Source organism: Populus nigra, chromosome 1, assembly GCF_951802175.1.
Source record: "Populus nigra chromosome 1, ddPopNigr1.1, whole genome shotgun sequence".
In the NCBI taxonomy this organism is placed as follows: domain Eukaryota; kingdom Viridiplantae; phylum Streptophyta; class Magnoliopsida; order Malpighiales; family Salicaceae; genus Populus; species Populus nigra.
Window position 1 is genome coordinate 46,483,799 of NC_084852.1, and position 16,982 is coordinate 46,500,780.

General features: G+C 34.1%; 1 protein-coding gene across 1 annotated transcript; it reads left to right on the forward strand.

Annotated features, from left to right (window-relative positions):
• Positions 1–1,142: 1,142 nt before the first annotated feature.
• On the forward strand, positions 1,143–9,817 carry LOC133694175 (uncharacterized). The gene has a single exon (XM_062115640.1). The coding sequence runs from the start codon at positions 2,080–2,082 to the stop codon at positions 7,552–7,554; it is 5,475 nt and encodes a 1,824-aa protein (XP_061971624.1). The 5' UTR covers positions 1,143–2,079; the 3' UTR covers positions 7,555–9,817.
• The last annotated feature ends 7,165 nt before the right edge of the window (positions 9,818–16,982 follow it).

Here is a 16,982-nt window from a genome sequence, read left to right on the forward strand (position 1 = left end):
TGAAGTTTCTTTTAATGTCTCGATAGGTTTTTGGAGCTTAAATGAATTATTTCAGAAAATTCAACATCGGAATTCGGAACAAAGAATTGAAGAGAAATTTAGTTGAAGATTGAAGCAAATCTTGGTTCAAATAAGTGCTCCAAATTTGCCCCAAAAATCAATTCAAGTCCAATTCTAGAAAAGAATATCATATGATTTATTTCAAGCCCAAACATGCCTTATGTTGTGTGCAAACTTCAACCATCAAACACTCAAGGTTTCAAAGTCAATCTTAGCCCAAATAATAGGTACATTTGTATCCTTATTTGATGCTTAAATTCAGCCCCAAATCAGCCCCAAATCAGCCCCAAATCACCTTCCAAATCAGCCCAAACACAATCCATGATCCTACATGTCCACACAATAAATAACATTTGATTTATTTGGGTAATTCATTGATCCAAGAGGGCAAGCACATGGATGGAAAGCTGGAGGGGACATTGTGACATTATTTTGGGTCAAAAGAAGAAAGAGACAACTCATAAAGGAGGAAGAAAAACGTGCACCAAAGTGTTCTCCAAGCTGGCCTGGTTTGATTTTCCAGAACACCTTTCAGTGTTTTGTCCATAACTTTTGACTCGGATGTCCAAATGAGCTGTTCTTTAATGATCTGGAAAACTAACAGAATGGCCTATAAATATGTCTCTAATAGCCATCTCCAGAGGAGGCTTCTAAAAGGGTCGAATTGCTGTCCAAAGTTAGAGTCAGATTTGTGTCCGAATTTTTACTGAAATTGTGTTGTGTTCTTCTTTATAGATTTCGGTTCTTTAGCTTGTAAAACTCATTATTTCAGTTTGATTCAAGTCATTTTATGTTTATTAAAGTGTTATTATATCTAATCATGGTTGGCTAATCTTCTTCTTGGATCCAAATCAAGGATGATGGTGGTTGAGGTGAGTTCTTTAAGATATGAATGAATCTTAATGTCTATCTTTTCATTTTCTTCATGAATGTTTATTATTGCAAAGAAATTTTAGAAATCATTTAGGTAATGTTATAATCTTGAATTTTTATGCACAAACCTTAGTTTTGGTATAGAGATTGCTTGATTCAATGTCTTACTTAATATGAAAATACTTGTACATTCTTAAGCAATAATCGATCTTCATCCTTTTAAACTTCATTGTAATATCTTCCGATCTAATATCACCATCGTTGATATTAGGTTGAGTTATCTTATATATGTTAAAGGAATCACCAATACATCACCATTAAAATTGATTTGGACCAAGACTTACTTTTTCTTGTCATTTAAAATCTATTTACACTTTTTCATCTTTGAAAACAAATCCATCAATCATTTTCAACCAAGTTATTGTTAATTTAATTTCTCTTGAGTTTTGTTTTGTTACCTAGCTTAATTTCCAGATCTAGCTCTCTGTGGATATGACCTCGATCTTACCGAGTTAATTGCTACATCGCACACTCGTGCACTTGCGAGTTAAAACAAGCCGAACATAAAAAGCGGTCAAGCAATTTTGGCGTCGTTGCCGGGGAGCTAGCAAGCAAAGGTAACACATTTAGTTTTGATTATTGGAAAACAAAAAAAATACATATAAATAAAAAATCAAATGGCTGGTTTTACCGCCTAAAAAAAATTTGACCTCAACTTTTTGGATATTGGACTGTGGACTAGACTATTAATTGTTGGATTTTGGTTGGTTCAACCATTTTTCTTTTATTGTCTATTCTAATTAGTTTCTAATATTTATTGTTATATTATAAGGCTGGTTTTACCGCCTCTTGTTTATTTTATTTTGTTATTTTGCTGTTATTATTTTTCTTATATTTATTGTCTGAAGTGCTTGGCCGGTATTACCGCCTTTTTATTCATGCTTGTTATAATTATCTTTTAATGTTTATTGTTGTTAATATTGCTTATTAGTTGGAGAATTTCTTAATTTGTTGTATTTTTATTTTTGAGCTATTAATTTATCTTTTACGTTTCATTTACTTTTATTTGCAATCTTCTTTTTCTTTTTCTTTGTTTTTCCTTTCCTTTCGTATTCATATAATTGTTATATTATTGTTTTTTTTATCATGGCTAATGTTGAAGATGTAGAGGGTGAAGGGAGTGTTCAAGGTAATGGACCTCCACAATTCAATGATCAACCTAATTTTCGAACTCTTAGAGAGTATCTTCACCCGGCTAGACAAAGTACACCTTCGTGTATTATCTTACCTCTTAACCAACAAGCTTTCAATTTGAAACCGGGCATGATTCAACTTCTTCCCACATTTCACGGTATGGATTCTGAAAATCCATACATACACATTAAGGACTTTGAAGAGGTATGTAATACTTTTATTGATAGAACATGCACCGAGGAAACTATTCGTCTTAAATTGTTCCCATTCTCTCTAAAGGATAAAGCCAAGCTTTGGCTAAACTCCTTGCGTCCTAGGTCTATAGGTACATGGAGAGAAATGCAAGCTGAATTTTTGAAAAAATACTTCCCCACTCATAGGACGGCAGCCTTACAACGTCAAATGATGAATTTTTCTTGTAGTCCAAATGAGTCATTTCACCAAGCTTGGGAAAGGTTCAAAGACTTGTTAAATGCATGCCCCCACCATGGTTTTGAGATGTGGAGGTTAGTGAGTTTCTTCTACGACTCTCTTACCGCAGATTTTAAAAAGCTAGTGTCAACCATGTGTAATGGTGAGTTTTATGACAAAGAACCAAGTGAAGCCTTTGATTTCTTTGATCAATTGGCTGAAAACACAAAGCAATGGGAGACTTCTCTCCCACTTCATGTTGAGTCTAGAAACACCATTTCTCATTCAAGTGGGAAGTTCCAATTGAAAGAGACTGATGACCTCAATGCTAGATTAGCCTCATTGGCTAGGAAAGTAGAGTCTTTTGAGATTAAAAAAGTGCATGTCATAAGTGAACAACAAGAGGAAAGTTGTGTTGTTTGTGAGAGCAAAGGGCATAGGACAACTGAGTGTCCTACCATTCCAGCCTTCAAGGAAGTGTTATATGGTCAAACTTCTGATTCAAGTAATGTTAGAAAGCCATTTTCAAACCAAGTAGGCAATCCTTACTCTGAGACCTACAATCCTGGATGGAGGAACCACCCAAATTTTGGATGGAGAAATGAGGGCCCTTCAGTACCTCAAACATTTCAACCTCCACCCCAACCATTTCATGCTCCCACACATAATACATACCAACCACCTCATAAGAGATCCCTAGAGGATACTCTTCAACAATTCATGCAAACACAAGGAGGAATCAACAACCAAGCTTACAAATTTCAAGACCAGACCAATAGGACCTTAGATGACATTCGAAGTCAACTAACCAAGTTGACTCAATCACTAAGCATTCAAGAGAAGGGAAAGATTCCAGCTCAACCAATGCCAAATCCTAGAGGTCAGGTACACATGAGTGAATCCTCATCTAGTGAACCTTCAAACCATGAACAAGTCCAAGCCATCACTACCCTTAGGAGTGGAAAGATTGTTGACAAAGCTATAGGTTTTGGGATTCCTAGAGGTATTGTGGAGGAGGAATCTAGGGAAAGTGACGAGGAAATCAAAACACAAGTGACAAATGAGAGCTTGAGTGACAAAGAAGGTGAGATAAATGAGAAAGAGATGAGTGAGAAAGGAGATGATTCAAGCAAAATTGGAATCAAAGTGAGTGATTTAGAATTTGTTCCTAAAGCACCATTTCCACAAAGGTTAGGGAAACCTAAACATGATTTTATGAACTCAGAAATCTATGAATTGTTCAAACAAGTGAAAGTCAACATTCCACTCCTTGATGCAATTAAACAAGTCCCATCTTATGCAAAGTTCCTCAAGGACTTATGCACAGTCAAAAGGAGATTGAATGTGAAAGAAAAAGCCTTTCTAACTGAACATGCTAGTGCTATCATCCAGTTTAAGACCCCTCCCAAATACAAAGATCCTGGTTGCCCTACCGTTTCATGCATTATTGGAAGTCATAAGATAGACCAAGCTTTGTTGGATTTAGGAGCAAGTGTGAATTTGATACCCTACACTGTTTATGAACAGTTAGGTTTAGGAGAAATCAAGCCTACTCGAATCACCCTTCAATTAGCTGATAGGTCAATCAAGATTCCCAGGGGTATTGTTGAGGATGTGTTGGTCCAAGTAGATAAATTCTACTTTCCTGTTGATTTTGTAGTGTTGGACACCGCACCTATTCAAGGTTCTAATGCTCCCATCCCAGTCATCTTAGGTAGACCTTTCCTAGCTACATCCAATGCTTTAATCAACTGTAGGAATGGGGTGATGAAATTGTCTTTTGGGAACATGACTGTGGAGATGAACATATTCAATGTCTCCAAACAAATTGGTGAACATGAGGACATTAGAGAGGTGGATTTGATCCAAACAGTTTGTCAAGAACACTTTGAGAGAGAATGGATAAAGGATCCACTAGAGAGAACTTTAATTCATGATGAAAGATTTTATTCTTTGGAATGTGTTGATGAGGAAGTAAGAGAACTCGAGACTTATCTAGATCCAATGCCTCTTATGTCAATAGGTCAATGGACCCCATCGTTTGAGCCTTTGATTTCACCCCAAGTGAAAGCTGAGGCATCTCTTGTCCAACCTTATAAACCAGAAAGGAAGCCTTTACCGAGTGATCTTAAGTATGCATTTCTAGGGGAAGATGAATCATATCCTATTGTGATTTCATCAAAACTTAGCATAGAGCAGGAACAAGAACTTTTGAGAGTGGTGAGAAAACACAAGAAAGCAATTGGGTGGACTATTACTGACTTGAAAGGAATTAGCCCTCTTTTATGCACACATAGAATCTATCTTGAAGAAGAGGCTAAAACTGTGAGGCAAATGCAAAGACGATTGAACCCAAACATGAAGGAAGTAGTACGATGTGAAGTGCTTAAGCTACTTGATGCGGGTATCATTTACCCCATTGCAAACTCAAAATGGGTTAGTCCAACCCAAGTTGTCCCTAAAAAATCTGGAGTCACGGTAGTGAAGAATGAAAATAATGAGCTAGTACCAACTAGAATCCAAGCTGGATGGCGTATGTGCATTGATTATCGTAAGTTGAACATGGTGACTAGGAAGGACCATTTTCCACTTCCATTTTTAGACCAAGTGCTTGAAAGAGTAGCCGGAAGAGCTTTCTATTGTTTTCTTGATGGATACTCAGGTTACAACCAAATTGAGATTTCTTTAGAAGACCAAGAAAAAACCACTTTCACTTGTCCTTTTGGTACCTATGCTTATAGAAGAATGCCTTTTGGCTTGTGTAATGCACCAGCCACTTTTCAAAGGTGTATGATGAGTATCTTTAGTGACATGGTGGAAAATTTTTTGGAAGTTTTCATGGATGATTTTTCAGTTTATGGGGATTCTTATGAGTTGTGTCTAATGCATTTAGAAAAAGTTCTTGAAAGGTGTGAAGAGAGGAATCTTGTACTTAATTGGGAGAAATGTCATTTTATGGTGACACATGGCATTGTCTTAGGTCACATTATCTCTTCAAAAGGGATAGAGGTAGATAAGTCAAAGGTTGAAGTCATTCAAAAATTACCTACCCCTCGGACTGTGAAAGATGTGAGATCCTTTTTAGGACACGCTGGTTTTTACCGAAGATTCATTCATTCTTTTAGTACCATTGCCAAACCATTGTGTAACTTGTTGTCACAAGATGTTCAATTTGATTGGACATCAAAATGTCAAGAAGCTTTTGAAAAGCTTAAAGGGTTGTTGACCACTGCACCAATCATGCAAGCTCCTGATTGGTCTTTACCATTTGAACTGATGTGTGATGCTAGTGATTTTGCGGTAGGGGCTGTTTTAGGACAAAGAAAAGATAAGAAACCTCATGTCATTTATTATGCTAGCAAGACTTTGAATGATGCTCAATTGAATTACACTACAACTGAAAAAGAACTTTTAGCTGTAGTATTTGCATTGGACAAGTTTAGGTCTTATTTGGTTGGATCTCTTGTTATTGTTTTTACTGATCATGCAGCATTGAAATACTTGCTCACAAAACAAGATGCCAAGCCACGTTTGATTCGATGGATCCTCCTACTCCAAGAGTTTAACCTTGAAATTCGAGATAAAAAGGGAGTAGAGAATGTAGTGGCTGATCATTTGTCCCGTCTTTCAAGCTATAAGACCATAATTGATGAATCTCCAATAAATGAATTCTTTGCTGATGAAAATTTATTTTGTGCAGGTACTGTTTCCTACATTGGCTCTCCATGGTATGCTGACATAGCAAATTACCTAGCCACAAGTCAGATTCCTTCTCATTGGTCTAAACTTGACAAACAAAAATTCTTGCGCAACGTGCGTACCTTTTTTTGGGATGACCCCTACCTATTTAAATACTGCCCTGACCAAATTGTTAGGCGGTGCATCCCTGATCATGAAATTCCAAGTGTAATTAATTTTTGTCATGCATTAGCCTGTGGTGGGCATTTCTCTTCCAAGAAAACCACTGCCAAGATCTTGCAGTGTGGTTTTTATTGGCCCACCATGTTCAAAGATGTCCATGCCTTCTGTGTTGCATGTGACCGATGCCAACGACTAGGTAACCTTACTAGGCGTAACATGATGCCCCTAAACCCCATTCTTGTTCTGGAAATATTTGATTGTTGGGGGATTGATTTCATGGGACCTTTTCCAAGTTCATTTGGTTACCAATTCATCCTTGTAGCTGTTGATTATGTGTCTAAATGGGTGGAGGCCATTGCATCTCGAACTAATGACCATCGAGTTGTGGTCAAATTCTTGAAAGAAAATATTTTCTCTCGTTTTGGCATGCCCCGGGCTATGATTAATGATGGGGGTAAGCATTTTTGTAACAAGCCCGTTGGGATTTTGATGAGAAAATATGGGGTAATTCACAAGGTCAGTACCCCCTATCATCCACAAACTAGTGGCCAAGCTGAGTTGGCAAATAGGGAGATCAAGAACATTCTAGAGAAAACAGTCAATCCAAACCGTAAAGATTGGTCCCTACGACTAGTTGATGCTTTGTGGGCATATCGCACTGCTTACAAGACCTCTTTAGGAATGTCTCCTTATAGGCTAGTTTATGGAAAGCCTTGTCATCTCCCTGTTGAGATTGAGCACCGTGCATATTGGGCCATCCGGCAATTCAATGATGATGAAAACGAGGTTGGCAAAAATAAAAAGCTTCAATTGGATGAATTAGATGAACTGAGAAATGATGCATTTGAAAATGCAAAAATTTCAAAACATAAGATGAAAACCTTGCATGATAAACATATTCTTAGAAAATCCTTTCATGTTGGTCAAAAGGTTCTCTTGTATAATTCACGATTACATCTTTTTCCTGGGAAGTTGAGGACAAAATGGATTGGTCCATTTGTGATTAAATCCATATCTGAGCATGGTGCATTTGAGGTAGAAAATCCTAAGAATGGAAATGTTTTCAAAGTAAATGGTCATCGATTGAAACCTTATCTTGAAAACTTTGTGGCTGAAGTTGAGACATTGGATCTTGAAGATCCAATACCATTGTAGTGTCAGAAGTAATGAGTTTTTATTTTTATTTTTTTCATTTTTATTTATTTATTTTCTTTTCTCTTTCGTCCATCTCTTATATTTTCTTGTTCATGCATTAGGGACAATGCATTATTTTAAGTTGGGGGGTGTGAGGTTCTTTATTTTCAAAAAAAAAATCATCAATGTTTTCTTTTAGTTGTGATATGCAGGTAAAAAAAAAATCAAGCAAGAAGTCAGCTCATGTCCAATTCAATCAGACATTCATCCTTGAGAACAAAAGGGGAGTAACAGTTTTCTAATCTTTATACTTTTCTTCTCTTTCTTTTTTACATTGAGGATAATGAAAAACTTAATTTTAGATATTTGATTATGTTGAATGCTTGAGATAACCATGCTTGTTAAAAAAAAAAAAAACTTGCATTTGTATGTGAATGAGACTTGTTTAGGATCAACATTACATTTTTGGATTCATTATTGTGTTGAACATTGCATGCTTTAATTTGGGATAGATAATATCTTATAAAGCAAGATATAGCATACTTTTTTCTTAAGATTATTGAAGTACATCTTTCCTTGTAAAAGTTGTGTGAGTTGTGTGATTATGCATGAAAGATGAGTGTGATGCTTTACTTGTGATCATCCCTTTTGATCTAGTCCTAAACAAGGTTTAAGTAAATAGAGTAATCATTATTACACAAATGTGTACAAAATTCTATCTACTCCAATGTTTTGAGTTGCTCAGTAACTAGGGGTATTCATCACAAATGTTTATCTTTACGTCAAACGGCAGCTTGAAATATGAGTATGCAAAGCACTTTAAGTTTGTGACTTTGTGAGTAACCGGGTGCATTCATCACAAATGTTTGTATTCGCGTCAAAAGGGAAGTGACCACTTAAAGAAAAAGAATAAATAATATCTTCAAAAAAAAAAGAGAAAAAAAAAAGAAAAAAGAAAAAAATATATATAGATATTTCTCTAGTTTGCTACCTTGTTTGTAGTAGTAAGAAGGGAAGATTACAAGTTGAGTTTTTGCGTGAATCAATTATGTTGGTTGCATGATAAATACGATTGAATTTGGAATTTTGTATGGATGTTTGATTTAGAGAATGTGAGTATGCTTATTTTTCTTTATTTGTTATTGTGTACACTAAGTTAAAGATACCAATGTTTGCATGATATGTCCTTTAAGTGTGATGAGTCGAGCCTAATTATGTTATTATTATTCTTTTTATTTCAAAGGTTTTATGTTTTGTTTTGCTTGAGGACTAGCAAAATCTAAGTTGGGGGGTGTGATTGTGCATCAAAAGTATCATTAAGTCTCTTATTTTACATATGTATTTATTATTTTTATTTGGGTTTTTTATAATAATTGATGTGCTTTTTAGTAATGAAGTTTCTTTTAATGTCTCGATAGGTTTTTGGAGCTTAAATGAATTATTTCAGAAAATTCAACATCGGAATTCGGAACAAAGAATTGAAGAGAAATTTAGTTGAAGATTGAAGCAAATCTTGGTTCAAATAAGTGCTCCAAATTTGCCCCAAAAATCAATTCAAGTCCAATTCTAGAAAAGAATATCATATGATTTATTTCAAGCCCAAACATGCCTTATGTTGTGTGCAAACTTCAACCATCAAACACTCAAGGTTTCAAAGTCAATCTTAGCCCAAATAATAGGTACATTTGTATCCTTATTTGATGCTTAAATTCAGCCCCAAATCAGCCCCAAATCAGCCCCAAATCACCTTCCAAATCAGCCCAAACACAATCCATGATCCTACATGTCCACACAATAAATAACATTTGATTTATTTGGGTAATTCATTGATCCAAGAGGGCAAGCACATGGATGGAAAGCTGGAGGGGACATTGTGACATTATTTTGGGTCAAAAGAAGAAAGAGACAACTCATAAAGGAGGAAGAAAAACGTGCACCAAAGTGTTCTCCAAGCTGGCCTGGTTTGATTTTCCAGAACACCTTTCAGTGTTTTGTCCATAACTTTTGACTCGGATGTCTAAATGAGCTGTTCTTTAATGATCTGGAAAACTAACAGAATGGCCTATAAATATGTCTCTAATAGCCATCTCCAGAGGAGGCTTCTAAAAGGGTCGAATTTCTGTCCAAAGTTAGAGTCAGATTTGTGTCCGAATTTTTACTGAAATTGTGTTGTGTTCTTCTTTATAGATTTCGGTTCTTTAGCTTGTAAAACTCATTATTTCAGTTTGATTCAAGTCATTTTATGTTTATTAAAGTGTTATTATATCTAATCATGGTTGGCTAATCTTCTTCTTGGATCCAAATCAAGGATGATGGTGGTTGAGGTGAGTTCTTTAAGATATGAATGAATCTTAATGTCTATCTTTTCATTTTCTTCATGAATGTTTATTATTGCAAAGAAATTTTAGAAATCATTTAGGTAATGTTATAATCTTGAATTTTTATGCACAAACCTTAGTTTTGGTATAGAGATTGCTTGATTCAATGTCTTACTTAATATGAAAATACTTGTACATTCTTAAGCAATAATCAATCTTCATCCTTTTAAACTTCATTGTAATATCTTCCGATCTAATATCACCATCGTTGATATTAGGTTGAGTTATCTTATATATGTTAAAGGAATCACCAATACATCACCATTAAAATTGATTTGGACCAAGACTTACTTTTTCTTGTCATTTAAAATCTATTTACACTTTTTCATCTTTGAAAACAAATCCATCAATCATTTTCAACCAAGTTATTGTTAATTTAATTTCTCTTGAGTTTTGTTTTGTTACCTAGCTTAATTTCCAGATCTAGCTCTCTGTGGATATGACCTCGATCTTACCGAGTTAATTGCTACATCGCACACTCGTGCACTTGCGAGTTAAAACAAGCCGAACATAAAAAGCGGTCAAGCATGCGCCTAAGTCATTGTCTTCACTAAACCTGTAGCCTGAAAGAAAATGTAAGTGCTACAATGAGTATTTTATCAATGGATATGTTTTCCATACTAAAGAATATGGCCAAGGAAGAAAGACATACAACAGCGGTGTTTGTGTTAAGGGAACCACTAGTAGTGAGTTAAAGTTGACTATTATGGTAGATTAGAAGAGGTCATCGAACTACAATATCATAACGAGCAGAATATAATGTTTTTATTCAAATGCTATTGGTATGACATGACCGACAGAGGAATCAGAGTTGATCTGCACTATGATCTGGTCAAAATCAACTCAAAAGCTAGACTTCGTAACATAAACGATGTCTTTGTTTTCGCAAAGCAATGTCAACAAGTTTATTACACATACACCCTTTCATTTAAAAAGAATCAATCAAGAGTGGATTGGTTATCCATTTAAAAAAACAAAACCTTAGGGTCGTGTCAAGGTTGTTCAGGATGAGAACGAAGACACAAGTGTGCAAGATGAAGTCTTTCAAGTTAGTGAGTTGGTTGAACTATATCGAGTTGCTCCTTCGATTGAATTGGAAGAAAATTCAAATTTTCATGTTTCCGATGATAGTGTTGTTGATGTTGACATAAAGGAGTTGAATTTTGTCTTGAGCTCTAGCGGACAAGCAAATGTCGATGAAGAAGATGATATCCATATTGAAGATTGCAATGAAGGTGATGACAATTCAATTGATTATGAAGAAGAGAAAATTCTGACTAACTACCAAAATGAAACCATGTGTAAAACCCTTTTTTTCATGTAATTTAGATTATGGATGATATATTTTGTAACACGAAATATTTATTACTTGAAATGCCACAATCATGAAATAATTACTTGAAATAATTATAGATCATAGATGATATATTTTGTAACACGAAATAATTACTTGAAATGCCACAATCACTGACGTCCATACCAACTGATACATATCCGTCGGCATTCATAGAGAATTCAGAAAATAATTACTTGAAATGCCACAATCATCGACATCCATACCGATGGATTAAGTCTGTCGGCATTTCACAGAGAGTTCGAAAATAATTGCTTGAAATGCCACAATCACCGATGCCTATACCGACGGATTAAGTCCGTCAGCATTTCACAGAGAATTTGAAAATAATTACTTGTAATGCCACAATCATCGACGTCCATACCGACAGCTACATATCCATTGGTAAGTTGTTGGATTAAAAATTTTGATGCGAAATTCAAAAAATACCGACGGATTTTTGACACTTTACCGACGGAATAAATTAAAATAATAATTAATTTTATATCTGTCGATGAATCCGTTGGTAAAACTGCCATATAAAACCGCCCTTTCAATTCATTTTTTCTTCTCCTCAGTTTTTCACTTTAAATTTCGATTCTTTTCCTCTCTGTTCTTCAAAGTTTTCACCTGCAATCTCTAGCAAGTTTTCATGTGAATCTTCATCAGTTTAAAAGGTATGTGTTTCTTCTATTTCATTTCATTTTAAGGGTTTTTTTTTGCTATTTTTTTTTGTTATGTTTTTTGTTTTGGTGTATTTATTGTAATGTAGATAAAGTATTGAATTCGACACATTATTAAAGTAAGCAAATTTCATTCCTAAAGTCTATAGTTGTTTTTTTGAATTTATTGAATATTGTTTATTGTTGTATTGGCATAATTATTATTAGTTAATTTGTTGAATATTTATTGTTAATGTTGAATTTATCTTAGAATTAGTAATTGAATATGTTGGAATAATTATTAATTTTACTCTATTATTGCATGATTTGTGTTAAATGTTTTCCATTTATTTTGATTGTTATTCTAGAGTTTTTTTTTAATTTATTGTTTTGTTGTATTGGCATAATTTTTGAATAATTTTTTGAATTGTAATTCTTAATGTTGAATTTACCTTAGTATTAGTAATTGAATATTTTAGAATAATTGTTAATTTTACTATATTATTGCATGATTTATGTTTAATTTTTTCCATTAATTTTAATTGTTAGTCTACAATTTTTTTTTGAATATATTTTATTGTTGTATTGGCATAATTATTGAATAATTTGTTGAATTGTAATTCTTAATGTTAAATTTACCTTAGGATTAGTAATTGAATATGTTGGAATAATTAGTATAGATTGAGTCAATTGGTTGTGGCTTTTGTTAATATGTGCAGGTTTGTGGATTTGGGTAGTATCCAGTATAGGGGAGGTGCTGTCGATTTTTTAAAAAAAAATTGAATTTAATTATATAATTATTTGTATAAAATTATGGAGATGCGTAGAATGAAAACCAGAGTTGGTCGCTCATGTACGGTCACAACTAGTTCGTCTAGCAGCGATGATGATATTTCCTTAGGTGCCTCTCAAAAAGAGGCACTTACACCACATGTGCCGTCAACCGATGTTGCCTCTTCCAGTGCTACTTCACAGCGCAGAGGCGGGGTGCCTTCGCAGCGGAATCAATTTACTCGCAAGTACGAGGCACAGTGGAAGGACGATCTTTCAATGTAAGTTTGTTAAGGTTTTATTTTAAAAAAAAATTACAACGTAATTTATGAAGTAATCACTATTTAATTTATTTCATTTATTTCCAGGTTCACAAACATTGAGGCCGCCCGAGTAATATCATCGGCGTTTAAATCGTCGATGAAGATTCCATTATTTCAATGGAGTCAGGTATCCAATCATCCTGAATGGATGCCTCAAATCAATGCATGGTTTAACAGATTTCAGGTTAGTGTTAATTTATAATTTTCAGCTTATTTCTAATAAATTATTAATATAATTGTAAATAAATTATTATTTTTATTTAAACTCATTTATTTCTGCACAGCACAAATTCTGTTGGGACAGTGAGCATAACACTATTGTGAGTAGGGTGTGGGAAAATCACGTGGCAACTAGGTAAGATCAAAAACAATACAAGATTTTTTTTAGACAAAAATTTATATTTTGAAATGTAATTTTTGGTTGCGTGAAGTAGGTTGCGTGATTTTTTATATGAAGCACAAAAAAGGGCAAAAAAAACCGTGAGGGATAGGGGTTTCCAAGGCTGGAACGATGTTGCGGTTTGGAGGGATTTCAAACCGATATACATCCCGGAAGATATATGGCCGCACTATCTTGAGCACATGATGTCTGAGCAGTTCATACGACACTCACAGTCCGGTGCTGGCAACCAGAATCGGCCAATTCATGGCTCGGTGACAACGCACACTGGCGGCTCCGTTCTGTTTGTTGCACATGCGAAACTGATGGTAAGGTTAATGTAAATGAAATGTATTATCAAATTAAGTTGTTGTTAATATATATTTTTTCATTATAGGCTGCATCTCTTGGACGTGAGCCGAGCCCGATGGAGCTATTTATGGAAACGCATGTGCGAAGTCAAAACTGTCAAAAGGGCGCGCAACAGTTCGTTGACAATCGTGCTCAACATTTCGTGGTATGTTTGTTCAACCATTTTATTTTGTAAGTTATTATATTTATTGAATTGAATATGATGATTTTTTTTTCAGAAGACCTATAATAATTGGTTGAGGGAGAGATACGAGGATGATATTTTGACCCATCCGGAATTCGATTCGGATTTATGGATGGAGGTTGGATCGTTAGGTGGACCTGATAAAAATTGGGTTTACGGGTTCTCCAACACTACGGCCGACAACTTGCGGTCGGCCCGTAGTGTTTCAACCATTGGGAGCTCCCAATCAATATCAAGCTCCCAATCTAAGGAGTTCGTGGTCTTGCAGCAACACACGGCTCAGCTCACCGAAAAATACGACCACCTATCAGCGAAGTACGTGCAACTCAAAGTGTCTCATGCAGAACAAAGAGCGGAGTTTGCACAACAAAAGGCAACTTATGAACAACTTCGTGAAATGGTCATGAACATGGCAACACATAGTGGAACATGTGCGCCTAATCCTTTTTTACCGTATAACCACCAGCCTCCTCCTCCAGGATCTCCTCCTCCTCCTCCAGCTCCACCTTTATATTAATTTGTAATAAACATTATTTACCTTTAAAATTTCATTTAATATTTTTTTTGAAACACATTAAGTTTGTAATGAATATTATTTAACTTTGATTTTTTGTTTTTGATGTTTAATATAAATTTTATTTGCATAATTGGTTTTTATTACCATTAATTTAAATAATTTTATATTATATATTCTAAATAATTTTTTAAAAACAAATTTAGAAAAAATTATTACAAAGGGTTTTACCGACGGAATGAATTTGTCGGTATTTGACAGTAGCATTCACCGATGCCTTTATAGACGGATATATTCAGTCGGTATTTCACACTCACCGATAACTTTACCGACAGACTTAATCCGTCGGCATTTGACAGTAGCTGCCACACTTACCGATGAATTTACAGACGGATATATTCGGTCAGTATCTCAAACACTCATCGATAAATGTACCGACGGTACCTATCCATCGGTATATTTCAAGCGGGAAACTTTTTTTTGGCGCGCAAATTCCATCTGTAAAACCATTGGCAACTAGTTTTTTTATTTTTCCGACCGATATAACGACGGAATGGGGAATCACCGACGAAAGGAAAGCCGACGAACTTTATCGTCGGTGAAGACGTCGGTAAATAAATCATCGACGAACTTCTAATCACACACCAACAGAATATTTTCGTCGGTAAAACTGTGAAATCTTGTAGTGGAATGATTTGCTATTATTCACTATTAATATTTGGATAAAGAAACCTCAAAAGGTTAATATTCAACACATTATTAGAAATGATTTGCTATTATTCACTATTAATATTTGGATAAAGAAACCCCAAGTGGTTAATATCTAAGATATTTTTCTCGAAATAATAGGTCATTATTCGTTAATAATATAAGGGCAAATTAAGAAACTTATGAAAGGTAAATGTCCAAAATATTATTAAGAGTAATACAACATGTTCACTTTAACATAAGAGTAGATTTATGTCCAAAATATTATTTAGAACAATTTAATTACACTTCCTTAAAGGAAGCCTTAATTATAATTGGGGACATTTTAATTTTTGTTTCATGATTTACGAGTCGTGAGAGTATAAAATACTAAAACAAAAATGAATTTTTAAAGCATTTTGAATTTCCTTAGATTTCTAACTTAGTTTTTTTTTTCTTTGTGATTTACAAGTTGCGAACTCTTAAAATACTAGGGAAAAGTGAGTTTTTAAACACACTGAATCTTCTTGGATTTCTATAACAGTCCGGCTCAACCTGTCATATATTGTTTATTTTAGACTTTACTGTCCTCACGGTTTTGTTCCTGGTGATGCGAGTCAATTTTTGAGCCTGACGCTCCAATACAATTTATCTTTTTGAGATCGAACTTTATTGTCGGATTAATTTTATGAGTAAAGGCGTTGGTAAAAGATCATGCAATTCTTTGGATGATACCATCTTCTTAAATAGTTAGTATCATGTAAAAGCCAAAGAAAAACAAGAGGACAGGAGAGTGGTAAAAAACAGCATGCACTTTTGGTCCCAAAAATACATACATAAAACAATAAGGTTTCCATGTAAGATTTATTAGTTGCTTTATTTCAATTTTTTTCCCACCAGATTCTTTGCTGGTTTTACTTCTATTAATTAATCAGTGGACATTCATTCATTCGTCAATTTTTCTAGATTAATTCCAATTCACACTGGGTTGGAGAAAAGTAGGCTTACATAAATATATTAATTAGTGGTTGAATTTTAAAGTGTGTTTTGTTTTAAAATATATTAAAATAATATTTTTTAATTTAAAAATTTATTTTTAATATCAATACATCAAAATAAAAAAAAAACACACAAAAAATTATAATTTAAAATAAAAAAAAAATAATTTTTTTCAAAAATACAGTACCACCACAAAAATAAACACCATCTATATATATATATATATATATATATATATATATATATATATATATATATATATATATATATATAAATCCATTCAATTTTTTATATTTGTATAGTTATCAAACACAATTTTATTTCCTTCTCTGATTCGATTGTCCCATCTTCTTTATTTAAATTAATAAATAATATCTAGATTTTCAACATACACTTGCCACGCATCCTAGCATTAATGCCCTTATCTTTCTACTTCCAAAAGAAAGTACTGCTCTCTGCCCTTATCTAGATTTATGGTCTGCGTATTTTTTTCCACCAAATTCTTTGCTGGTTTAGGGGTAGGATTAATCAATGGACATCAATTTATTCTTCAATTTCTTCAATTAGGACACACTATGTCTTGAATACAAAAATTCAGTCTATCTTATATATAATTATCATACACGTTCCTATTTTACAGGATAATAACGAAATATTCTTTAGCATGAACACTTGTCATCCATGAGATGCTTTCCCTCTCTCCTTCCAAAACAAAAGTGCTGCTCTCTACTTGTGAACGACAACCAATGGGTATTTGTGTATAATATATTTTAATTTCTTAATTTATCAGTAGCTTATGATTACATTTTGGTCAAAAACAAGAGTCAAAAACAAGAGTACGAAACAA

What these genes read in the sequence shown, in the direction of transcription:
- LOC133694175 (XM_062115640.1), top strand. Translation starts at nt 2,080, where the DNA reads ATGGCTAATGTTGAAGATGTAGAGGGTGAAGGGAGTGTTCAAGGTAAT.